Below are 26,225 nucleotides of genomic sequence, written 5' to 3' on the forward strand. Positions count from 1 at the left end.
CACTTGCACTGTGACATTATATTTAGGAAAAGCAACATCAACATTCAATACACAGAACCTTTCAATGTGATCATCTATCCCAATGCCACATTCCTATTGAATTAAATTATAGATCCATTTTCACCATACAACACTCTTCCCTTTAATAGAATTAGTTAACTTATGCAGATAGATAAATTTGCATTAAAAACTCTCACAATATGAGACAATATTTTAAAATTAATCAAATGTATTAAATTATGCATATATATATATATAGATCTATGCAAAGATTGTGTGTGTAGATATGCATGCATATTACAATGGCATGGGTGTGCATAAGGCTGAGGTTGTCACCTGATTCATACGCTTTTTATCTGAACCACTGATATTTGAAGCTCCCCGCCCACTTGATTTTTCTGGTTTTATAGAAAGAAAATAGTCTTAGCTCTGGCATTTAACCTGCGGTCACGGTTTTCCCCGACTTCCTGCAAGGCAGGTTTTACAGATCTTGTGTTTTTTTTTAAAAAAGGCAACATTGATACAGACAAAGCGACAGTGAATCGCAGAGAGAACCCAGACTGGAAGCACTTCAAGGAGGGATCCACTGCTGCTTCAGCCTTGTATCTATCCCCCACCGCCTCGCAACTCTCTCCAGGGGGCGAAGCAGGCAGGTTAGGTGAGAGGAGAGGGACAAAGGTGCACCATGGCAGAGGAAGACGCCGGGCAAGAGACCAACCTCGGGGCCTACTCGCCGGTAGATTACATGAGCATCACCAGCTTCCCCCGGCTGCCCGAAGAAGATGCCGGCTCCACCGACAATGTCTTGCGGTACCGCAAGGAGGACGACTCGTCTCTCTGCGACCCGGACACGACAGGTTGGTGGGAGCCAGTGCATCATTTCACTGTGACATGTTGTGCAGGTGTAAACATGCTATTGATGTGATGTGTTAACGTGTCTGTTTCTGTTACATGTAAATATATATGTATTTTCTAATGGGGTTGTTTATTAATTTAGGCGTGAGGTTAATGTGGGTATCAGATGTTGAAATGTAAGATTATGTAGACAGGTGGAGGCGGATCGACAAGGAAATGCCTGCATACTGGCTTTAACACCTCCTCCTCCAGGGCTGTGAAGTTAACCCCTTTTGGGATTACTGGCCTGACTGCTGCTGTATTGTTTGACAGTGTGACCGAACAAGCATTGATTTGTTAGTCTAATTGAACCAGGTAGCCGCCCTTGATATTCTTCCATTTTTGATGGATGATGCTGCCATTCAGTGCCATAATTGCAGCTTCCAGTGTAATTAGCATGCAAGTACAGTCGGGAGGCAAGTGGCACGCTAGGCTTTATTGCAAAGGGTGCAGCAATAAGGGCCGGTTGCACAGTGTTCTGGCCAGATCACATCTGTCGTACTGTCAGAAATATTCATACCATCCCTACAGTGCAGAAGGAGGCCATTCGGCCCATCCAACCTGCACCGACAACAATCCCACCCAAGCCCTATCCCCGTAACCCCATGCATTTATCCTGATAACCCCCCCCCCCCCCCCCCCCCCCCCGATACTAAGGGGCAATTTAGCATGGACAATCCAGCACTCCCTGGTGGCAGTTCAGATGTTTCTAATGTGTCGGTGCGGACTCGATGGGTTGAAGGGCCCCTTCTGCATCGTAGGATTCTATGGTCTTTGGACTGTGGGAGGAAACCTGAGCAAACCCACACAGACACGGGGGGGGGACGTGTAAACTCCACACAGTGACCCTAAGCTGGAACTGAACACGGTTCCCTGGCGCTTGTGAGGCAGCCGGGTGCTCCGGTTTCCTCTCAGAGTCCAAAGATGTGAGGGTTAGGTCGACTGCCCATAGTAAATTGCCCCCAAGTGTCCGAGGATGTGTAGGTTAGGGGGATTATCAGGGTAAATACATGGGGTTACAGGGTTAGAGTCTGGGTGGGATGCTCTGTTGGAGAGTCAGTGCAGGCTCGATGGGCCGAATGGCTTCCTTCTGCACTGTAGGGATTCTGTGAAGAGGTTGTGAATTTTTGGAGTTCTTCACCCCAGAGGGTTGTCGATGCTTCATTGAATACGTTTAAGACTGGGATAAAGAGATTTTTGGTCCCTTGGGGAATCTGGGGAGTGGGCAGGAAAGTGGAGTTGAAACCCAAAACCAGCCATGATGATATTGAATGACAAAACGGGTTTGACGTTTTTTACACAGAGGGTGGTGGGGGCCTGGAATGCGCTGCCAAGTAGGGTGGTGGAGGCAGGCACGCTGACATCGTTTAAGACTTACCTGGATAGTCACATGAGCAGCCTGGGAATGGAGGGATACAAACGATTGGTCTAGTTGGACCAAGGAGCGGCACAGGCTTGGAGGGCCGAAGGGCCTGTTTCCTGTGCTGTACTGTTCTTTGTTCTTTGTTGACAGATCATGTAGTCTACTCCTGCTCTTCATTCTCTTTTTGTGTGAAGTGTCATTTTGGCTTGTTTTTAGCATTGGTGCCTGTTGCCAAGTCACTGGTCTTTGTGGTGGGGTATGCCAACCCACAGGAAGTGTTGCCATTTTCCTCTGTCTCTTGACTCTCGGGTGTGATGATTGATGTTTAGGGCCTTGGTGTCACACTTGCCAGTATTCTTGATCCTTGGGTGTCCTATGCTCAGCTGGCTCCATATAGAAAGTCCTTGGGTACATGACCATCTTCCATTGATGTTCTGTGGACATGCCTGAGCAAACAAAGCTGTCCCTGTTTGATGAATGTTGACAAATGTGGGAGCTCAACCTTTGTGAGGACTGCCACATTCAGCATTTAGCCTCGCCAGGATATACCCAGAGAGCAAAGATGAAAATTGTTCAGCTTCTTTCTTTGACATCTGTGAAGTGTCCATGTTTCCATAGAAACCTTACCGTGCAAATGACGCCATTCGACCCATCGAGTCTGCACCAACCACAATCCCACCCAGGCCCTATTCCCATAACTCCACATATCGACCCTTCTAATCCCCTGACACTAGGGTCAATTTAGCACAGCCAATCAACCTAACCCGCACATCTTTGGACTGTGGGAGGAAACCAGAGCACCCGGAGGAAACCCACGCAGACACAGGGAGGATGTGCAAACTCGACACAGACAGTGACCCGAGGCTGGATTGAACCCGGGTCCCTGGCGCTGTGAGGCAGCAGTGCTAACCACTGTGCCACGATGCCGCCCTTTCAGAGCCATACAGTGAACACAAGCCTCATAAGAGCATAAGACATAGGAGCAGAATTAGGCCACTCAGCCCATCGAGTGTGCTCCGCCATTCAATCATGGCTGATAATTTTCTCATCCCCATTCTCCTGCCTTTTCCCCATAACCCTGATCCCCTTATTAATCAAGAACCTATCTATCTCTGTCTTAAAGACACTCAATGACTTGGCCTCCACAGCCTTCTGTGGCAAAGAGTTCCACAGATTCACCACTCTCTGGCTGAAGAAATTCCTCCTCATCTCTGTTTTAAAGGATCGTCACCTTAGCCTGAAGTTGTGCTCTCTGGTTCTAATTTTTCCTACTAGTGGAAACATCCTCTCCACATCCATTCTATCCAGGCTTCGCAGTATCCTGTAAGTTTCAATAAAATCCCTCCTCGTCCTTCTAAACTCCAAAGAGTACAGACCCGAGGTCCTTAACCGTTCCTCATATGACAAGCTCTTCATTCCAGGGATCATTCTTGTGAATCTCCTCTAGACTCTTTCCATGGCCAGCAGATTCTTCCTTAGATACAGGGCCCAAGACTGCTCACAATACTCCAAATGGGGTCTGACCAGAGCCTTATACAGCCTCAGAATACATCCCTGCTCTTGTATTCTAGCCCTCTCGACATGAATGCTAACATTGCATTTGCTTTCCTAACTGCCGACTGAACCTGCACGTTAACCTTAAGAGAATCTTGAACAAAGGCTCCCAAGTCCCTTTGTGTTTCTGATTTCCTAAGCATTTCCCTATTGAGAAAATAGTCTATGCCTCCATTCCTCCTTCCAAAGTGCATAACCTCACACTTTTCCACATTGTATTCTATCTGCCGCTTCTTTGCCCACTCTTCTAACCTGTCCAAGTCCTTCTGCAGCCCCCCTGTTTCCTCAATACTACCTGTCCCTCTACATATATTTGTATCATCTGCAAACTTAGCAACAGTGCCTTCAGTTCCTTCTTCCAAATCGTCAATGTATATTGTGAAAAGTTGTGGTCCCAGCACACCACTAGTCACCGGCTGCCAACCTGAAAAATACACCTTTATCCCCACTCTCTGATTTCTGCCAGTCAGCCAATCCTCTATCCATGCCAGGATCTTACCCTTAACACCATGGGCCCTTAACTTATTTAACAGTCTCCTATGCGGCACCTTGTCAAAGGCCTTTTGGAAATCTCAATAAATCGCATCCACTGGTTCTCCTTTATCTAAAGAACAAAGAAAATTACAGCACAGGAACAGGCCCTTCGGCCCTCCAAGCCTGCACTGACCATGCTGCCCGACTGAACTAAAACCCCCTACCCTTCCAGGGACCATATCCCTCTATTCCCATCCTATTCATGTATTTGTCCAGACGCCCCTTAAAACTCACTATTGTATCCGCTTCCACTACCTCCCCCGGCAGCAAGTTCCAGGCACCCACCACCTTCTGTGTAAAAAAAAAAAAAATTTTCCTCGTACATCTCCTTTAAACCTTGCCCCTTGCACCTTAAACCTGTGCCCCCTAGTAATTGGCTCTTCCACCCTGAGAAAAAGCCTCTGACTATCCACTCTGTCCATGCCCCTCATAATCTTGTAGACTTCTATCAGGTCACCCCTCAACCTCCGTCGTTCCAGTGAGAACAAACCAAGTTTCTCCAACCTTTCCTCATAGCTAATGCCCTCCATACCAGGCAACATCCTGGTAAATCTTTTCTGTACCCTCTCCAAAGCCTCCACATCCTTCTGGTAGTGTGGCGACCAAAATTGAACACTATATTCCAAGTGTGGCCTAACTAAGATTCAATAAAGCTGTAACATGACTTGCCAATTTTTAAACTCAATGCCCCGGCCGATGAAGGCAAGCATGCCGTATGCCTTCTTGACTACCTTCTCCACCTGCATTGCCACTTTCAGTGACCTGTGTACCTGTACACCCAGATCCCTCTGCCCATCAATACTGTTAAGGGTTCTGCCATTACTGTATATATCCTATCTTTATTAGACCTTCCAAAATGCATTACCTAACCTCCTCAAAGAACTCTAACAGATTTGTCAGACATGAACTCCCCTTGACGAAACCGTGCTGACTCAGCCCTATTTTATCATGCACTTCCAAGTACTCCGTGATCTCATTTTTAATAATGGACTCTAAAATCTTGCCAATGACTGAAGTCAGGCCAATTGGCCTATCATTTCCTGTCTACTGCCTCCCTTCCTTCTTAAACAGCGGAGTTACATTAGCTACTTTCCAGTCCTCTGGGATCCTCCCTGCCTCCAATAATTCCTGAAAGATCATCACCAATACCTCTACAATTTCCTCAGCTATCTCTTTTAGAACCCTGGGGTGTAGTCTATCCGGTCCAGGTGATTTATCCACCTTCAGACCTTTCAGTTTCCCCAGAACCTTCTCCTTAATGATGGCCACTACAAGCACCTGTGCCCCCTGACTCTCCTGGAGCTCTGACATCCCACTGGTGTCTTACACCGTGAAGACTGATGCAAGGTAACTATTCAGTTCCTCTGCCATTGCTTTGTTTCCTATTATTCCTTCTCCAGCCTCATTTTCCAGTGGTCCAATGGCTATTTTTGCCTCTCTCTTACCTTTTATATATTGAAAAAAACTCTTTCTATCTTCTTTTATATTACTAGCTAGCTTACACTCATATTTCATCTTCTCCCCCCTTATTGCTTTTTTAGTTGTAAACCATCAGCTTGGTCCTAAGGCTCAGCTTGATGTTATTCCATGTTTTGTGAGTTGACTAAAGGTGGTAGTTGTTTTCCCTCTGCACACGTCAAGTTCAGTATCAAGGGACAGATTTTCTGTCATTGTGGACCCGACATGGCAGGATTTGCTCACCAATTCCAATGGGTTTTCATTGAGTGTGACCAGGAGTGGATCTGGAACATCTTGTCCCATGGCCTTGATGCTTACAAATCAGTGAGAACAAGTTACAGCCATGGGAGAGGCGGTGGTTTAATGGTGTTGTCACTGGGCTAGTAATCCAGAGATTCCGGGTAATATAGAAACATTAACAAAGGAAGCTTACAGTGCAGAAGGAGGCCATTCAGCCCATCGGGTCTGCACCGACAACAATCCCACCCCAGGCCCTATCGCCACACATTTACCCTGCTAATCCCTCTAACCTATACATCCCGGGACACTAAGGGACAATTTAGCACGGCCAATCTACCTAACCTGCACATCTTTGGACTGTGGGAGGAAACCGGAGCACCCGGAGGAAACTCATACAGACATGGGGAGAACATGCAAACGCCCCGCGGACAGTGACCCAAGCTGGGAATCGAACCAAGGTCCCTGGAGCTGTGAGGCAGCAGTGTTAACCACTGTGCTACCGTGCCACCCCCTCCTGGGGACCCAGGTGCGAATTGAGGGGAAGGAAACCTCCTGCTGATTACCACATTACTTCCCCCGGATCCCCTCAGCTGATGAATCAGTACTCCTCCATGTTGAACACCACTTGAGCAGCATGGTCGGTGCACGCTTGGAGGGCCGAAGGGCCTGTTCCTGTGCTGTCATTTTCTTTGCTCTAAAAGTCTAATGCCAATTGTTGTAAAGACCCATCTGGTTCACTAATGTCCTTTAGGGAAGGAAACCTGCCGTCCTTATCTGGTCTGGGCCTACATGTGACTCCAGAGCCACAGCAATGCGGTTGGCTCTTTAGAAAATGCATTCAGTTCAAGGGCAAATAGGGATGGGCAATAAATGCTGGCCCAACCATGAATGAACAGAAAATAATTCAATGGCATTGCTGTCACTGAATCCCCCACTACCAACAACCTGGGGTTATCCTTGACCAGGACGTTAACTGAACTGGCCATTAAAATATGTAGCCAGCGAAGCCCACATCTCTGGAATTTTTATTTATGTCCATGAGTCTTTGTAGATGTGTTTCCCTGTGGATGACTCATGCAGCGTTATCAGCATGGAGGATTGTCTGATCAAGTCACAGTGCATTTTTGGCTTTGTTTTCAGTTTTGATAAATTGTAGAGCTTTCTGTCTGACCTAGTGTGCAGCAGGCTCCTTCCATATATTGGGGGCAGCACGGTGGCACAGTGGTTAGCACTGCTGCTTCACAGCACCAGGGACCCGGGTTCAATTCCGGCCTTGGGTCACTGTCTGTGTGGAGTTTGCATATTCTTCCTGTGTCTGCATGGGTTTCCTCCGGGTGCTCCGGTTTCCTCCCACAGTCAATGATGTGGAGGTTAGGTTGATTGGCCATGATAAATTGACCCTAGTTACTGTGGGATTAGCAAGGTAAATGTGTGGATTAACGGGAATAGGGCCTGGGTGGGAGTGTGATCCGTACAGACTCGATGGACCAAATGGCCCCCTTCTGTACTGTAGGGATTCTATGAATCTGCAGCGAAGGCAAAGGTCAGGAGAATAGGGCAAAAGAAACAATGCTGGTGTCAATGATGCTTGGAAGTCATTTGTTCGTTCACAGGATGTAGGCATCATTGGCTAGGCCAGCATTTATTGTGTGGAGATGCCGGCGTTGGGCTGCGGTAAACATAGTAAGAGTTTTAACAACACCAGGTTAAAGTCCAACAGGTTTATTTGGTAGCAAATGCAGGGCATTTGCTACCAAATAAACCTGTTGGACTTTAACCTGGTGTTGTTAAAACTCTTACAGCATTTATTGCCCATCCCTCATTGCCCTTGAGAAAGTGATTGTGAGCTGCCTTTGGGAACTGCTGCTACCCCTGTGACATAGGTACACCCAGTAAGAAGTCTCACAACACTAGGTTAAAGTCCAACAGGTTTATTTGGAGCAAATACCATAAGCTTTCGGAGCACAGCTCCTTCGTCAGATGGAGTGGATATCTGTTCTCCAACAGTGCACAGACACAGAAATCAAGTTACAGAATACTAATTAGAATGCAAATCTCTACAGCCAGCCAGGTCTTAAAGGTACAGATAATGTGGGTTCCGCACACATGAGGACGGCCTAAACCGGGATGTTGGATTTATGTCACATTATCAGTAACCCCCACAGCTTGCCTCCTGGGCTTGTAGAATCTCACTAGCTGTTCTGTCTGGAGACAATACACATCTCTTTAACCTGTGTTGAATGCTCCCTCCACCCACATTATCTGTACCTTTAAGACCTGGCTGGCTGTAGAGATTTGCATTCCAATTAGTATTCTGTAACTTGATTTCTGTGTCTGTGCACTGTTGGAGAACAGATATCCACTCCATCTGACGAAGGAGCAGTGCTCCGAAAGCTTATGGTATTTGCTACCAAATAAACCTGTTGGACTTTAACCTGGTGTTGTGAGACTTCTTTCTGTGCTTACCCCAGTCCAACGCCGGCATCTCCACATCATAGGTACACCCACAGTGCTGTTAGGAAGGGAGTTCCAGGACTTTGACACGGTGACAGTGAAGGAATGGCGATATATTTCCAGGTCAGAATGGAACTGTGAATCTGGTGGTATTCCTATGCATCTGCTGCCTTTGTCTGTCTAGTGGTAGGTGTTGTGAGTCCAGAAGCCGCTGTGAAGGAGCTTTGATGCTCCAAATGCATCATTTTTGGTAACCCGCAGCAAGGGTTGATTTGAGACCTACTCAGAGATAACGTCTATCATTGATACAAAACCATGAGCTGTATTCCTGTGACACGGAATCTCCTAGTCTGAGACTGACACCCTCCCATAGCTTCTTGACATGGATGAGTTTGGTGAAGAACCTTCGTCATTTGAGCTCACGAAGGCCGTAGGTTACTGAGCAAACAGAAAGACACCTGGCAAGGATGAAATCCCAGCTGAACTGCTCAATCACAAAGCCCCATCTATTGTCACACCTTTACGACCTATTCCTACTGTGCTGGACAGCTTTGACAAAGGGTCATCTGGACTCGAAATGTCAGCTCTTTTCTCTCCTTACAGATGCTGCCGGGCCTGCTGAAAGTTTCCAGCATTTTCTCTTTTGGCTTCAGATTCCAACATCCGCAGTAATTTGCTTTTATCCGTTCCACAGGGGATGGATGATGCAAAAATCATTGTGCTCTACCAAAATAAAAGCTACAGTTGATGCTGCAGCAACCACAGGGGTATCTCCTTCCTCAGCATCTTGTGGAAGGCCTTTGCTAGGGTCATACTTAAAAGGCTCCATCAACTGCAGAGCAAGTCTATCCAGAAGCACATTGCAGTTGGGAACCTCTTTATCTCCGATCTTGCTCAGGTATTCCATACTGTCAGCAGAGCAGGACTCCACAAGACTTTAGGGAAAAATTAACTGTTCACCAGAGTTTCTTGGTCTCACCCATTTCTTCCACAATAACAGGCACTGGACAGCTCTACTTCAGACAGGTTCAGCTGGGTAAGTGGTTTGATTTGATTTATTATTGTCACATGTATTAATATACAGTGGAAAGTATTCTTTCTTGTGTGCTATACAGACAAAGCATACCGTTCATAGAGAAGGAAAGGAGAGAGTGCAGAATGTAGTGTTACAGTCATAGCTAGGGTGTAGAGAAAGATCAACTTACTATGAGGTAGGCCCATTCAAAAGTCTGAGGGCGGCAGGGAAGAAGCTGTTCTTGAATCGGTCGGTACGTGACCTCAGACTTTTGTATCTTTTTCCCGATGGAAGAAGGTGAAAGAGAGAATGTCCAGGGTGCCTGAGATCTATGTAGATGTAGATTTATCTGATGATTTTCACACTGCTCTCAGTGGTTCTCCACATGCACTCCCCTAGGTGAGCCGGGCAGTCCACTCTGCACTGCACCTCTGGCGGAACAGGCTCGAGTGGCTGCTCCTATTCTTATTGCTTCTGTGTTTTGTACTTCTCTCCAGTTGTAAAAGAGTGAATATCCTTCCTAACAGCACTGTAGGTGTACCTACACATTTGGCCTGCAGTGGTTCAAGAAGGCAGCTCGCCATCACCCAAGGGTAATTCGAGATGGGCAATAAGTACCAGCCTAGCCAGCAGTGTCCATATCTCATGATAAGATAAAAGAAAACAGTTGTGTTTTGAAAGTTGAATCTGGTTCCACTCGCCTTTCAGGCAGTGCATTCCCGATTATATCCACTCCCCTGTGTTTTTCAAAAAAAGTCTCCTTGCCTCTTTTCTTTTGCGAATGCTCTTAAATCTTTGTCCTCTCATTATCGGCCCAGAGGGCTTGGAAACTGTTTCTTCTTATTTAATCAAGATTCCTCATTCCTTGACTGCTTCAAGAAGCATCGTTGAAGCCCACCAATGCCTCTACTTTCTCAGGAGGCTGAGGAAATTCGGCATGTCTGCTATGACTGTCACCAATTTTTACAGATGCACCATAGTAAGCATCCTTTCCGGTTGTATCACAGCTTGGTATGGCTCCTGCTCTGTCCAAAACTGCAAGAAACTACAAAAGGTCATGAGTGTAGCCCAATCCATCGCGCAAACCAGCCTCCCATCCATTGACTTTGCTTACACTTCCCGCTGCCTCGGCAAAGCAGCCAGCGTAATCAAGGACCTCACACACCTCAGACATTCTCTCTTCCACCTTCTTCTGTCGGGAAAAAGATACAAAGGTCTGAGGTCACATACCAAACGACTCAAGAATAGCTTCTTCCCTGCTGCCATCAGATTTTTGACTGGACCTACCTTCTATTAAGCTGGTCTTTCTCTGCACCCTAACTGTGACTGTAACATTATATCCTCCTTTCCTTCTCCCCTATGTACTCAATGAACAGTATGCTTTGTCTGTATAGTGCACAAGAAACAATACGTTTCATTGTATTCCAATAGATGTGACAATAATAAATCAAATCATTGCTCTCTCTCGTTGGGCATATATTAGAGTCAGATTGTTCGGAGGTATCAGGGTTAGGTGAAATCTGGAACTCTCTCCTCCAAGCAGCTGCTGAGGTTAGGCGTCGATTGAAAAATTTAAAACTCAGATTGATAGATTTTTGTAACTCAAGAATGAACAAGGGTGGCACAGTGGTTAGCACTGCTGCCCCACAGTGCCAGGGACCCGGGTTCAATTCCCGGCTTGGGTGACTGTCAGTGCATGTTCTCCCTGTGTCTGCATGGGTTTCCTCCGGGTGCTCCGGTTTCCTCCCACAGTCTGAAAGACGTGCTGGTTAGGGTGCACTGGCCGTGCTAAATTCTCCCTCGGTGTAACCCGAACAGGCACGAGTATGTGGCAACAGTAAATTCATTGCAGTGTTAATGTAAGACTACTTGTGATAATAATAAATAAACTTTAAAAAGGTTCTGGAACCAAAGAGGGTAAATGGAGTTGAGATAAAGATCATCTGTGATCTCATGGCCTACTCATTTTGTTATTGCCAAACCTGCACGCTGCAAGATTGTCCTCGCTGACAGAGACAACTGAATTGCTTTTCTTGACCAGGAACTATTTCTCCCGATCTCCTTCCACAGTGTTTTCCATTTTCATCTTGGGCCATATGAAGGTCTGTTGAAATTTGATGCGTTTTGAGGGTTGCAATCCCTTTCCTCGCCTTCACATTCTATACCAGGAACTGGTCTTTATAATCATAGAATCCTGAGAGTACAGAAGGATGCCATTCGGCCCATTGAGTCTGCACCGACCACAATCCCACCCAGGCCCTATCCCCGTAACCCCACATATTTACCCTAGCTAATTCCCCTGACACTTGGGTCAATTTAGCACGGCCAATCAACCTAACCCACAGATTTTTGGAGTGTGGGAGGAAACCGGAGCACCCGGGGAGAACGTGCAGACTTCACACAGACAGTGACCCAAGCCGGGAATCGAACCCGGGTCCCTGGCGCTGTGAGGCAGCAGTGCTAACCACTGTGCCACCGTGTCGCCCCAATATTGCTGCTCTGCAGTGCGCCAATGGACATGATGCCACCTTACGTTTACTTACTGAGACTGGCTCTGAGTTCAGACTGGAGAGACTTAAGTAAAAGTCGAACGTTTGAGACCAATTTTTTTAGGCAAACGTTAAGGGGTTGTTGTTTCTGAGGGGCCTACTTTCCATTCACTGCCGTTCTGTTAATTGCCTATTTGTGATCTGTGAGTTTGTGACCGTCATACTGTTGCCAAATTTGGAACCATGCCACCCGTCCAAAAAATCACAACCAGCTCAGAATCATAACAATGCGAAGTGAAATCTGTTGGGATCGCTATTCATTAGATTTGAAAGGCATTTAATATAATTTAACGAATTAGCCTTAAGGGAGAAAGCAAGAAAGTAGCTGTGTTTAAAATCAGCCACGTGAGAGAATACTACATGTTGATGTGGCCATGCCTCATTCCTTTCACAATCTCTCAGTTGATTACTCTCTCCTTTTCCATCCCTACAGGTTTCTGTACTTCCCCCATTCCCTTTTTTTCTGCACGTTTTCCCCCTCTGTTATTTTTTCAGACTTTCTCACTTTCTCCTTTTCTGGGATACCATACCTGAAGCCAGACTGCTCTGACCTGCTAGTTCTTGTAGGCGGCACGACGGCACAGTGGTTAGCACTCCTGTGTCACAGCGCCAGCAACCCGGATTCGATTCCCGGCATAGGTCACTGTCTGTGTGGAGTTTGCACGTTCTCCCCTGTGTCTGTGTGGGTTTCCGATAAGTTATAGGAGCAGAATTAGGCCACTTGGTCCATCAAGTCTGTTCAGCCATTCAATCATGGCCGATATTTTTCTTATCCCCATTCTCCTGCCTTTTCCCCATGACCCCTGATTCTCTTATTAATCTATCACTGTCTTAAAGACACTCAATGACCCGGCCTCCACAGCCTTCTGCGGCAAAGAGTTCCACAGATTCACCACTCTCTGGCTGAAGAAATTCCTCCTCGTCTCTGTTTTAAAGGATCGTCCCTTTAGCCTGAAGTTATGCCCTCTGGTTCTAGTTTCTCCTATTACGGGGAACATTCTCTCCACGTCCACTCTATCCAGGCCTCGCAGTATCCTGAAAGTTTCAATAAGATCCCCCCCTCGTCCTTCTAAACTCCAACAAGTGCAGACCCAGAGTCCTCAACCGTTCCTCATACGACAAGCTCTTCATTCCAGGGATCATTCTTGTGAACCTCCTCTGGACACTTTCCAAGGCCAGCACATCCTTCCTTAGATATGGGGTCCAAAACTGCTCACAATACTCCAAATGGGGTCTGACCAGAGCCTTATACAGCCTCAGAAGTACATCCCTGCTCTTGTATTCTAGCCCTCTCGACATGAATGCTAACATTGCATTTGCCTTCCTAACTGCCGACTGAACCCGCACGTTAACCTTAAGAGAATCTTGAACAATGACTCACAAGTCCCTTTGTTTTTCCTCTGCGTGCTCCGGTTTCCTCCCACAGTCCAAAGATGTGAGGGTTAGGTTGATTGGCCATGCTAAGTTGACCCTAGTGTCAGGGGGATTAGCAGGGTAAATATGTGGGTTTACGGGGATAGGGCCTGGGTGGGACTGTGGTCGGTGCAGACTCATTGGGCTGAATGGCCTCTTTCTGCACTATAGGGATTCTATGAACCTTTATGAATTATCTCACCTGCCCTGCATTGCAAATAAATGCAAAGGGAGATGCTTTCTCCTCGAGCCTCTATAATTTCCCTCCTGCCATTGTGTTGCATCAGTAACGATGGCTCCGATAGGTGCAGGAATGGAAGCTCAGGCCTGGGGTTTCAGGGAGTGAGAGACCTGAGGTAACCACAAAGCTGGGAGGAATGAGGAAACGGGGTGCTGGGATTAGCAGAGAACAGGCAGGCTGTGTTTGAGAAACAATGAGACAGCTGGGGCTTGGGCTGAAATGAGCACTAATTGGGAGAGTGGGACCCATACAGGATGTTAGAGGCAGTGGCAGGTTGAGGATTAGCAGGGTAAATGTGTGGATTTATGGGAATAGGGCCTGGGTGGGAGTGTGATCCGTACACACTTGATGGGCCAAATGGCCCCCTTCTGTACTGGAGCGATTCTATGAATCTGCAGAGAAGACAAAGGTCAGGAAAATAGGGCAAAAGAATTCGGAAGTCATTAAACATTTGTTCGTTCACAGGATGTGGGCATCATTGGCTAGGCCATCCCTAATTGCCCTTGAGAAAGTGATTGTGAGCTGCCCATTTTGCAAGGCCTACTTTGTTTTATACTTTATACACATGGAGCTGTGCTTAGATTCCTCAGGAAGGAAGCTTAAATTAGAAATTATATCTATTTGATTACCATTAGAAATTGGCCTCTGCTAACGAAGTGACTAATGTTGCATTCAGTGTACCACAGTCCATTAGATCTCAGAAAACCAATGAACAGGGATGGAGAGAGGAAGATACAAGTTTCTATCACACCTCCTGTAATCATAGAATCCCTACGGTGCAGAAGGAGGCCATTTGGCCCATCAAGTCTGTACCGATCACAATCCCACCCAGGCCCTATTCCTGTAACCATCCTTTACCCTGCTAACCCCCTGACACTAAGGGGCAATTTAGCATGGCCAATCCACCTAACCCGCACATCTTTGGGCTGTGGGAGGAAACCGGAGCACCCGGAGGAAACCCACGCAGACACGGGGATAACGTGCAGACTCCACGCGGACAGTGACCCGAGGCTGGAATCGAACCCGGGTCCCTGGCATTGTGAGGCAGCAGTGCTAACCATTGTGCCACCGTGCTGCCCCATAATACAATCATGGTAATCAAATAGATATAATTGTTTATAAAGAAATGACCGTTTGAAGTGAAGTAACAATTTTAGCGACAGCTTGTATATTGCTCCATAAAAGATCCTGAGCTGCTTCACAGGAGCATCGCAAAAACAAAGTATGTTTCAAATCACAAGGAGATATTCTGTCAGGTGACCAAATATTTGTTCAAGGAGGTGTGTCTTAAAGGAGGGAAGCGAGAGAGGGATGAGGAAGATATTCTAGAATTTCCTGAAGGCACAGCCACCAGTGGTGAAGTGATTAATATTGGAATGCACAAGAGGCAGAGTTAGAAGAACGTCGGTATCCTGGAGAGATACGGGGCCGGAGCACATTCCAGAGGTAGGGAGTGGGGGATGTTGAAACGGGATGAGAGTTTTCAGATCAAGTCATTGCTTGGTTGGGAACCAGGATAGGTCAGCGAGCACGGGGGATACTGGGGGAACTTGCTGCAAGTTCAGACGAGGGTAGAGGCACTTTGGACGACCCCACGTTTACGGAGGTTGGAATGAGGGAGAGCAGGCAGATGCACATTCGCTGAAGGTAAGCATGCAGGCGCAGCAGGCGGTAAAGAAGGCAAATGGTATGTTGGTCTTCATTGCGAGAGGTTTCGAGCACAGGAGCAGGGATGTGTTGTTGCAATTATACAGGGCCTTGGTGAGGCCACACCTAGAGTATTGTGTGCAGTTTTTGGTCTCCTTTTGTGAGGAGGGATGTTCTTGCTCTTGAGGGAATGCAGCGAAGGTTTACCAGGCTGATTCCGGGAATGGCGGGACTGACGTATGAGGAGAGATTGTCTAGGTTAGGATTGTTTTTGCTGGAGTTCAGACAAATGAGGGGGGATCTCATAGAGACTTACAAAATTCTAACAGGACTAGACAGGGTAGATGCAGGGAAGATGTTTCCGATGGTGGAGGAGTCCAGAACCAGGGGTCACAGCCTGAGGATTCAGGGTAGCCTCTATAATTTCCCTCCTGCTATTGTGTTGCTTGAGTAACAATGACTCCGATAGGTGCAGGTCTGCCCAGCAGGAATGGAAGCTCAGGCCTGAAATAGCAGGGAGTGAGAGACTTGAGGTAACCACAAAGCTGGGAGGGAATGAGGAAATGTAGAGTTTGGATGCTGGAGTTGACAGAGAACAGGTAGGCTGTGTTTGAGAAACAATGAGACAGCTGGGCCCTGGCTGGAATGAGCACTAACTGGGAGACTGGGACCCATACAGGATGTTAGAGGCAGTGACAGGTTGAGGATTAGCAGGGGTAAATGCGCGGGGATGAGGAGACATTTTTTCACCCAAAGAGTGATGAGCCTGTGGAATTCATTACCACAGGAAGTAGTTGATGCCAAAACATTGAATGTATTCAAGAGGCGGCTGGATATAGCGCTTGGGGGCGAATGGGATCAAAGGTTATGGAGAGAGAGCAGGATTAGGCTATTGAGTTGGACGATCAGCCATGATCGTGATAAATGACGGAGCAGGCTCGAAGGGCCAAATGGCCTCCTCCTCCTCCTATCTTCTATGTTTCTATGAATAATCAAAGCTAGAGGTAACAAAGGCATGAATTAGGATTTTAGAAGTAGACGTGCTGAGACTGGCGTGAAGTTGAGCGATGTTACGGAGGTGGAAAATAGGCAGCCTTAGCAATGGCATGATATGCGATCGGAGGTTTGCATTGGTGTCAAATGTGAAGCCAAGGTTGCAAAGAGACTTGTTTAGTCTCAGACTGTTGCCAAGGAGAGGGATGGAGTCGATAGCTATGGAACAGGGTTTTCTCTCTCACGCACACACACACACACGCACATTGCATTAGCTGTAATATGACCTCCTGCTTTCAGATTGCATTGTTGCTGTAATAATATGGAACCTTGGGGTCTTTGCAGAAAGCCCTACACTTTACACTAGTCGCTGGGGCCTTCTCTCTGCCTAATGATAGGCTTCGTCTGATTAGTCTTAACCCTGAATAGCAGGTTCTGCAGCTACTCCTGGTTAGCGGGTTTTTGGATGGTTCGCGGGCAGTGTCCTCTCTTCGGAAAGCATTCATTTTGACCACACTTTAGGCTCAGTTTACTGTTTACAAAGCAACTTACCACATCACACAACAAATGAAGAGCAGTGATTGTTATTTATACACATGTATGTGCTCTCTCGCTCTCCACATGTGTAACAGGCATGGGAATTCACTGACATGCGCTTCTATGTGTAACACGTTAAATTCTTTCTATGGTGAATGTGCTTTATACATGGGAATTGTAAAAATAAATCTTCATATACAGGCATTGGTGCATTTAAATTTAACGAGGCTTCTCCAAGAATGAATTATAAAGCCTTTAATTTTAACAAGTTTGGTTTTGCTTCCTCCTCCCAGTTTCATGAATTTACTAAACTAACTTCTCTAAAATTAGCACTTCCATTTTCTGTGTTGCTGCATTTTTAGGCACTATATTGCTCATGTATTAGGTTAGTTATATTTCTTTTCCACAGTGTGTAAGCCATTACAAAGAACAATACCGCACAGGAACAGGCCCTTCGGCCCTCCAAGCCTGCGCCGCTCATCATAGAAACCCTACAGTACAGAAAGAGGCCATTCGGCCCATCGAATCTGCACCGACCACAATCCCACCCAGGCCCTACCCCCATATCCCTACATATTTACCCACTAATCCCTCCAACCTACACATCTCAGGACACTAAGGGCAATTTTTAGCATGGCCAATCAACCTAACCCGCACATCTTTGGACTGTGGGAGGAAACCGGAGCACCCGGAGGAAACCCACGCAGACACGAGGAGAATGTGCAAACTCCACACAGACAGTGACCCAAGCCGGGAATCGAACCCAGGTCCCTGGAGCTGTGAAGCAGCAGTGCTAACCACTGTGCTACCCATGCTATGTGCCCACTAGATCATTCTTTTGTATCCCTCTATTCCCAGTCTGTTCATGTGGTTATCTAGTTGGTTAAAATTGCACTTGTCTTCTTCCTTGCATGGCTAATTAACCTCTGAAACTTGCATAAAATCTTTTAACTCCACCTGTATACTCTGCACAGCATGTGGCACAGTGGTTAGCACTGCTGCCTCACAGTGCCGGGGGACCCAGGTTCGATTCCCGGCTTGGGTCACTGTCTGTGCGGAGTCTGCACGTTCTCCCCATGTCTGCGTGGGTTTCCTCCGGGTGCTCCGGTTTCCTCCCATGGTCTGAAAGGCGTGCTGGTTAGGGTGCACTGGCCATGCTAAATTCTCCCTCAGTGTAATTGAACAGACGCCGGAGTGTGGCGACTGGGGGATTTTCACAGTAACTTCATTGCAGTGTTAATGTAAGCCTACTAGTGACAATAATAATGAATAAACTTTCATAATAAATGATAAACTTTAAAGCTGGTTACATTACACAAGGTCAACCAGACATCCCAGGGACCTAGAAGTCTGTATAATCTGGCCCCTTAATATGTGCAATCTGTTATAGATCACTTTGCCTCTGTCCCTCGACAGATCTGGTGTTTCTTCCTCTCTGCCTCAGAGCCTTTCTTTTCTTGAATCTATCTCTGTGACTGTCTTTCTATTTTTATCTCTCTTCTCCTTTCTGCAGGGTCACAATTGAAACATTATTCTCTCTGTCTGTCAGGTACTCATTGGCCTGCTGTGAGGCTTATACTTTACAGTTTTTGTTTGATTTTCAACATTTGGTGGCACAGTGGTTAGCACTGCTGCCTCACAGAGCCAGGGACCAGGGTTCGATTCCCCGCTTGGGTCACTGTCTGTGCGGAGTTTGCACGTTCTCCCCGTGTCTGCATGGGTTTCCTCCCGGGTGCTCCGGTTTCCTCCCACAGTCTGAATGACGTGCTGGTTAGGGTGCATTGACCTGAACAGGCGCCGGAGTGTGGCGACTAGGGGAATTTCACAGTAACTTCATTGCAGTGTTAATGTAAGCTTTACTTGTGACTAATAAATACATTTTAACTTTATTTAAATTTGTCCCTCAAGTCCATGCTCTGGTTTTGAATACTGATGACTTTATCAGCTCTGAAACTCCGTACAGTTGTGTTTGCTACGTGAGGAGCTGTGAATAAAACAATTGCATGAAAGTGTAATAAAAATGAGGATGATGAACAATCATGGCAATGCCACAACCTCTATACCCTTTCGCCTTCTATTTTAGTTGTGTCAGCATCACTGAATAATATCTGTATTCCGCCAACATTTATATGGGTAGTGCGAACTAAACGGCCAACTGAGATGGTAGAAAAAAAATAAAAGCAAATCACTGCGGATGCTGGAATCTGAAACCAAAAGAGAAAACGCTGGAAAATCTCAGCAGGTCTGGCAGCATCTGTAAGGAGAGAAAAGAGCTGCCGTTTCGAATCCAGATGATCCTTTGTCATAGCCCTAAAGTCTTTGTCAAAGTCAAAGCCCAAAGCTTTGACAAAGGGTCATCTGGACTCGAAACCTCAGTTCTTTTCTCTCCTTACAGATGCTGCCAGACCTGCTGAGATTTTCCAGCATTTTCTCCTTTGGGAACTGAGATGGTAGTTCTGATGATCACTTTTTAAATGGAAATAATCTAACTTAAAGAGTTGGCTGATGGGTCTGTGACTATTTCCTTTGGTAACTTGTTCCATTGTGAGATTGCCCTTGGGGAGGAAAGATTGTTGATGCACTGTCTGGGAGACAAAATGGTCTTTGCCGTTTGTGTGGATGACTACTTTGTGTTTTGTCATTTGTCAGAGGGCACCAGATGCTTGTTAATGTCAATTCCCACCAGCCCATTCATATTGTATGCAACCTGCTCAGCCTAGTCTGTTTTTTCCCTTCTTTGATTCTTTGAATCCAGAGCAAAGCTGAATACCAGTGAGAGGTAGGGAGGTGAGGCAGAGGGACTTCAGCTAGGAGCAATTTGCCTATAGCATCAAACAAACACTTCTTCTGTCGGGAAAAAGGTACAAAAGTCTGAGGTCACGTACCAACTGACTCAAGAACAGCTTCTTCCCTGCTGCTGTCAGACTTTTGATTGGACCTACCTCGCATTAAGTTGATCTTTCTCGACACCCTAGCTATGACTGTAACACTACATTCTGCACTCTCTCCTTTCCTTCGCTATGAACGGTATGTTTTGTCTGTAGAATGCGCAAGAAACAATACTTTTCACTGTATGTTAACACATGTGGCAATAATAAATCAAATCAAAGTAATTAAATATTTTTTTTGTCTGGAAATATTTTCAGTGAATAATGATCCTTCTTTGATCTGACTTAATTACTAACTTTTTTTGGCTTCCATTATTCCAGCTAAAGCAATTGATCAAGTTAAGGACAAAAATATGTCGGATACATTCCGTGAAACCTTCCTGCTTTTTCCCAGCTGCCATCAGACTTTTGAATGGACCTACCTTATATTAAGTTGATCTTTCTCTACACCCTAGCTATGACTGTAATACTACATTCTGCACTCTCTCCTTTCCTTCTCTATGAACAGTATGCTTTGTCTGTATAGTGCGCAAGAAACAATACTTTTCACTGTATGTTAATACACGTGACAATAATAAATCAAATCAATAAATTCTGTGAGATTTATAGTCTTAGAACAAAGAACAAAGAACAGTACAGCACAGGAAACAGGCCCATCGGCCCTCCAAGCCTGTGCCGCTCCTTGGTCCAACTAGACCATTCGTTTGTATCCCTCCATTCCCAGGCTGCTCATGTGACTATCCAGGTAAGTCTTAAACGATGCCAGCATGTCTGCCTCCACCACCTTACTTGGCAGCGCATTCCAGGCCCCCACCACCCTCTGTGTAAAAAACATCCCTCTGATATCTGAGTTATACCTCGCCCCTCTCACCTTGAGCCCGTGACCCCTCGTGATCGTCACCTCTGACCTGGGAAAAAGCTTCCCACTGTTCACCCTATCTATACCCTTCATAATTTTGTACACCTCTAATAGATCTCCCCTCATTCTCCGTCATTCCAGGGAGAACAAGCCCAGTTTACCCAATCTCTCCTCATGGCTAAGACCCTCCATACCAGGCAACATCCTGGTAAACCCTCTCTGCACTCTCTCTAAAACCTCCACGTCCTTCTGGTCGTGCAGCGACCAGAACTGGATGCAGTACTCCAAATGTGGCCTAACCGGCGTTCTATACAGCTGCAACATCAGACTCCAGCTTTTATACTCTATACCCTGTCCTATAAAGGCAAGCATACCATATGCCTTCTTCACCACCTTCTCCACCTGTGCTGCCACCTTCAAGGATTTGTGGACTTGCACACCCAGGTCCCTCTGTGTTTCTATACTCCTGATGGCTCTGCCATTTATTGTATAACTCCTCCCTACATTAGTTCTTCCAAAATGGAAGAATGGTCTCCATTTGTGCAGGGTTGCCAGTCTTGTACACGTACATCGCTGTTGTAGAAAATCAATGGGGTAAAAAAAACCCAAAACTAAACTTTATAAATTATCTTTTGTAGATCCTGACTTGTTCCTGAAATCAGCCCGCCTTCAGCGCCTGCCCTCCTCCTCCTCTGAGATGGGCAGTCAGGAGATGTCTCCATTACGCGTGACCAGCAAGGACCCTTTTTCTGGCGACTGCACCTGTCGGCAGGATGGTTTGACCGTTATCATCACTGCCTGCTTAACGTTTGCGACTGGCGTCACTGTGGCCTTGATCTTGCAGATCTACTTTGGAGACCCACAGGTAACTGCACTGCCTGTAACGGCGAAAGGAAAAAGTTCACCTGAAGGTTTTTACCGACCCCACAAACTAAAAGAGAGGCTTGTCGTTGAGCTTCCCGACCTTGGGACACCCGAAAGTGCTTTATGCCCAATTAAGCAAGTGTGGTCATGATTATAGCATTTGAAGATACTGTGGCCAGTTTGCACATAGCAAGATCCCACAAACAGCAATCTGGTGGCGGCCACGCTATCCGTTTGGGGATGTTGGTTGAGGAATAACTGTTAGCCAAGGTACAGGGAAGTTACGGGAATAGGGCTTGGGTTAGATTGTGGTCAGTGCAGACTCGATGGGCTGAATGGCCTCCTACTGCACTGTAGGGATTCTATGATGAACCAACCTGCTCTTAGAACTATAGAAACTAGAAGCAGGAGTAGGCCTTTTGGCCCTTCAAGTGTGCTCCGCCATTCATTTTGATCATGGCTGATCATCAATTTTGATATCCTGATCCCACCATCCCCTCCAGATCTCTTTAATCCCTTTAGCCCCAAGAGCTATATCTAATTCCTTATTGAAATCATGCAGCATTTGGGCTCAACTACTTTCTGTGGTAGTGAATTCACACATTCACCACCCTCTGTGTGAAGAAATTTCTCCTCACCTCAGTTCTAAAAGGTTTAGCCCTTATCCTCAAACTATGACCCCTAGTTCTGGACTCCCCCACCATTGGGAACATTCTTTCTGAATCTACCCTGTCTAACCCTGTTAGAATTTTATACGTTTCTATGAGATCCCCTCTCTCTCTTCCAAACTCCAATGAATACAATCCTAACTGACTTAGTCTCCTCATATGACAGACCTGCCATCCCAGGAATCAGCCTGGTATACCTTCGCTGAACTCCCTCTATAGCAAGGACATCCTTCCTCAGATAAAGACACCAAAACTGCACACAGTACTCCACTGTGACCTCACCAATGCCCAATACAATTGCAGTAAAACATCCCTATTCCTGTACTCAAATCCTCTCGCTATGAAGGCCAACATACCATCTTCCTTAACATAGTGCCACGGAATCTTTTCTATCCAACTGAGGGAACTGAGAAGGCCTTGGTTGAACGTCCCTTTCAAAAATCGTCACCTCTAATGTTGCAGCGCCCCCCCCCCCCCTCCTCAATACAGCACGGGAGATGTCAGCTCTGACCGTGTGCTCAAAGTCCCTTGCAGTGAAACTTGAAGCCATGACCTTCTGACTGAGAGGTAAGACTGTTACCACAGTGCCAGAGCTGACTTGGAGGAAATGTGTGTGCTCTCCTCTCTCTTACACTTCCTGGAAAGTATACCTCTGCTGTCTCTTTTGTTTCCCTCCAACCTATCCCCTTTTGCAATATCCTTACTGCTCCCATATCCCTAGAAGAGTATATCTGAATGCCATGGGAGGTCCAGCTCTCCAAGATTCTCATTCATCTCAAAACCTCTTGTTTATTTATTTACCTACTTGGACACCAGGGAGTGCAAGTTAGTTCATAGGGAATGAAGGTTCAGATTTGGCTAGGCCACAAGACCATAAGACATAGGAGCAGAATTAGGCCACTAGGCCCATCGAGTCTGCTCTGCCATTCAATCATGGCTGATATTTTTCTCATCCCCATTCTCCTGCCTTTTCCCCATAACCCCTGATCCCCTTATTAATCAAGAACCTATCTATCTCTGTCTTAAAGACACTCAATGACCTGGCCTCCACAGCCTTCTGTGGCAAAGAGTTCCACAGATTCACCACTCTCTGGCTGAAGAAATTCCTCCTCATCTCTGTTTTAAAGGATCATCCCATGAGCCTGAGGTTGTATCTTCTGGTTCTAGTTTTTCCTACTAGTGGAAACATCCTCTCCATGTCCACTCTATCCAGGCCTTGCAATATCCTGTACGTTTCAATCAGATCCCCCCTCATCCTTCTAAACTCCAATGAGTACAGACCCAGAGTCCTCAACCGTTCCTCATACGACAAACTCTTCATTCCAGGGATCATTCTTGTGAACCTTCTCTGGACTCTTTCCAAGGCCAGTACATCATTCCTTAGATATGGGGCCCAAAACTGCGCTCAACACCTGGCACACACTGCCGTATTAAGAAAGGGGAAGTGTCCCTAAGCCGAGCATCATTTTCCTGGGGATATCCAGAACAAAATATCAGGATTTTTACTGGGTACCAATGGGGTGATTTCAAAAACTTGTTGTGCCCCAATCTGTATTCCCATCGAGAATGAAGTAGAGATGGCAATATTTCAGAAACTGAATGAGTAACAGGGGAGTTGGTGGCCTAGTGGTATTATCGCTAGACTATTAATTGAGAAACACAGCTAGTGTTCTGGAGACCTGGGTTCGAATCCCGCCACGGCAGATGGTGCAATTTGAATTCAATAAAAAATATTCCGAATTAAGGATCTACTGATGACCATGAAACCATTGTCGACTGTTGGAAAAACTCATCTGGTTCACTAATGTCTTTTAGGGAAGGAAATCTGCCGTCCTTATCTGGTCTGACCTACATGTGACTCCAGATCCACAGCAATGTGGTTGTATCCCAACTGTCCCAGGGTAACGAGGGATGGGCAATAAATGCTGGCCAGCCAGCGACACCCATGTCCCACAAATGAATTTTTAAAAGTCATAAACTGGGAAAGTTTTGCCTCTGTGACTCTGTGCTCCCCTCTTGTTCCATGTAGATCTTTCACCAAGGTGCAGTGGTTACAGATGAGGCCCATTGCTCCACAGTTGGTACCGAAATACTGAACCGCGATGGCTCTTCTGTGGATGCAGCAATTGTGTCCGCATTATGCTTGGGAATAATTCATCCCCACAGCTCTGGAATTGGAGGGTAGGTGTTGCAGGTATTACAGAGTCACTAATGAAAATACTCATGTTTATTCACAAAATTGTTGTTTTACCATGGGTCGTATGTCTTTGAATCCCTTCCCTTCTTCAGCCAGCTGGACGTTTTCCACACTGAAGATGCTATAGACACGCAAGTTGTCGCAAAAGTGAAGTAAATCTCAGCCCAAATCCTAATTGGTTCAAAAATGGCTCATAATTCAATAAAGCTGGCACCGTGTTGCCAATCTCCGAGCTGGCGTGGAGATGAGATCGGGGGGGGGCACCAGAAAAACTCAAACTGCTAGAACTCTACCGCCTCGCCCACCACGGAATCAGAGCGGGCGAGGGGCGGACAACAGAAATGTCCGTTGACCTCGGGCAGGAATTTCTGGTCTCGCTCGAGCAAGGCCATAACATCCCGCCCAGCAAGTCTGCCAGTATCTCTCAGGAGAGACTATTTTCATCTTCGCTCTCTGGGTATATCCTGGCGAGACAAAAGGACAAATGTGGCAGTCCTCGTAAAGGCTGAGCTCCCACGTTTGTTTGGCACGCTGGCACAGTGGTTAGCACTGCTGCCTCACAGTGCCAGGGACCTGGGTTCGATTCCCGGTTTGGGTCACTGTCCGTGTGGAGTTTGCACGTTCTCCCCGTGTCTGCGTGGGTTTCCTCCGGGTGCTCCGGTTTCCTCCCACGTTCCAAAGACGTGCTGGTTAGGGTGCATTGGCCATGCTAAATTCTCCCTCAGTGTACCCGAACAGGCGCCGGAGTGTGGCGACTAGGGGATTTTCATAGTAACTTCACTGTAGTGTGAATATAAGCCTACTTGTGACACCAATAAATGTGTAAATAAATGACACTCATCAAACAGATGTGGAGTTGCCAGCGTTGGACTGGGGTGGGCACAGCAAGTAGTCTCACAACGCCAGGTTAAAGTCCAACAGGTTTATTTCACAGCGCAAGCTTTTGGAGCGTTGCCCCTGATGAAGGGGCAACGCTCCGAAAGTTCATGCTACCAAATAAACCTGTTGGACTTTACCCTGGTGTTGTGAGACTACTTACTGTCATCAAACAGAGGCAGCTTTGTTTGCTCAGGCACGTCCACAGGACATCAGTGGAAGATGGTCATGTACCCAAGGACTTTCTGCGTGGCGAGGTAGCTGGAGCCAGGCAACCAGTGGGATGCCCATAGCTGAGCTTCAAGGATGTTTGTAAGCGTGACACCAAGGCACTAAACATTGACTGTTGCAACTGGAGAGTCACCAGCTGATGACAGGAAAATGGTGACACCTCCTGTGGACAAGCGTGCATTGCCATCCTGAGCAGAGGCTATGGCAACACGCACCAATACCAAAAATAACAACCCACAGTGATACTTGGAAGCAGCTCTTGCGGCAGAACCTGCCTCTCAAGGAATAGCCTCTTCCCCCATCAGCAAAGGTGCGCCAAGTGAAGACAGTCCACCGGAAATAGATTGTTTTTCTCCCTGTCCATCACCCTTCCTAGACGGAAGGATGGTGGATATCTATGGATAAAATATACAAGTGTCTGAATGTGGTTCATTTGCAGGAATGATGCCCCTTTCTCACTGTTCCTTTTTTCCAGGGGTGGTGTAATGTTAGTTCATGATATCCGGAAGAATGAAAGCTTCATCATTGACTTCCGAGAGACAGCTCCAGCAGAAGTTGAGGAGCAGATGTTCGTGCACAGCTGGGAGGACAAGGTTTGCGTTGCTGCTTGCCTTGTGTTTGTGTTTATTCGAGGGAGTTCCATCAGTTACAATGTGCAACTTTGATATACAGATGATAGAAACAAACTGTAAATTAAAAGATAATGGTTAATGCTGCACGCATCCTGGTAAGTGCTGACTTGTGCTTTAT

General features: G+C 46.5%; 1 protein-coding gene across 4 annotated transcripts in view; it reads left to right on the forward strand.

The window, feature by feature from the left end:
• Positions 1-624: 624 nt before the first annotated feature.
• ggt7 (gamma-glutamyltransferase 7) overlaps positions 625-26,225 on the forward strand; it is a 111,975-nt gene continuing 86,374 nt past the window's right edge. For 2 of the 4 annotated variants that reach the window (XR_013500310.1, XM_078236810.1), the window contains exons 1-4: positions 625-857; positions 21,278-21,504; positions 24,201-24,352; positions 25,951-26,068. Coding sequence is in view for 3 of the 4 variants with exons in the window: in XM_078236810.1 (XP_078092936.1) it covers positions 686-857; positions 21,278-21,504; positions 24,201-24,352; positions 25,951-26,068 (669 nt within the window). In the remaining variant the exon portion in view is untranslated. Of the gene's footprint in view, positions 858-15,037; positions 15,162-15,264; positions 15,363-21,277; positions 21,505-24,200; positions 24,353-25,950; positions 26,069-26,225 lie in introns of those variants that run through there. The other 2 variants (XM_078236812.1, XM_078236811.1) reach the window with 2 other exon arrangements.

The sequence above is a fragment of the Mustelus asterias genome, chromosome 20, assembly GCF_964213995.1.
Source record: "Mustelus asterias chromosome 20, sMusAst1.hap1.1, whole genome shotgun sequence".
NCBI classification, from domain to species: domain Eukaryota; kingdom Metazoa; phylum Chordata; class Chondrichthyes; order Carcharhiniformes; family Triakidae; genus Mustelus; species Mustelus asterias.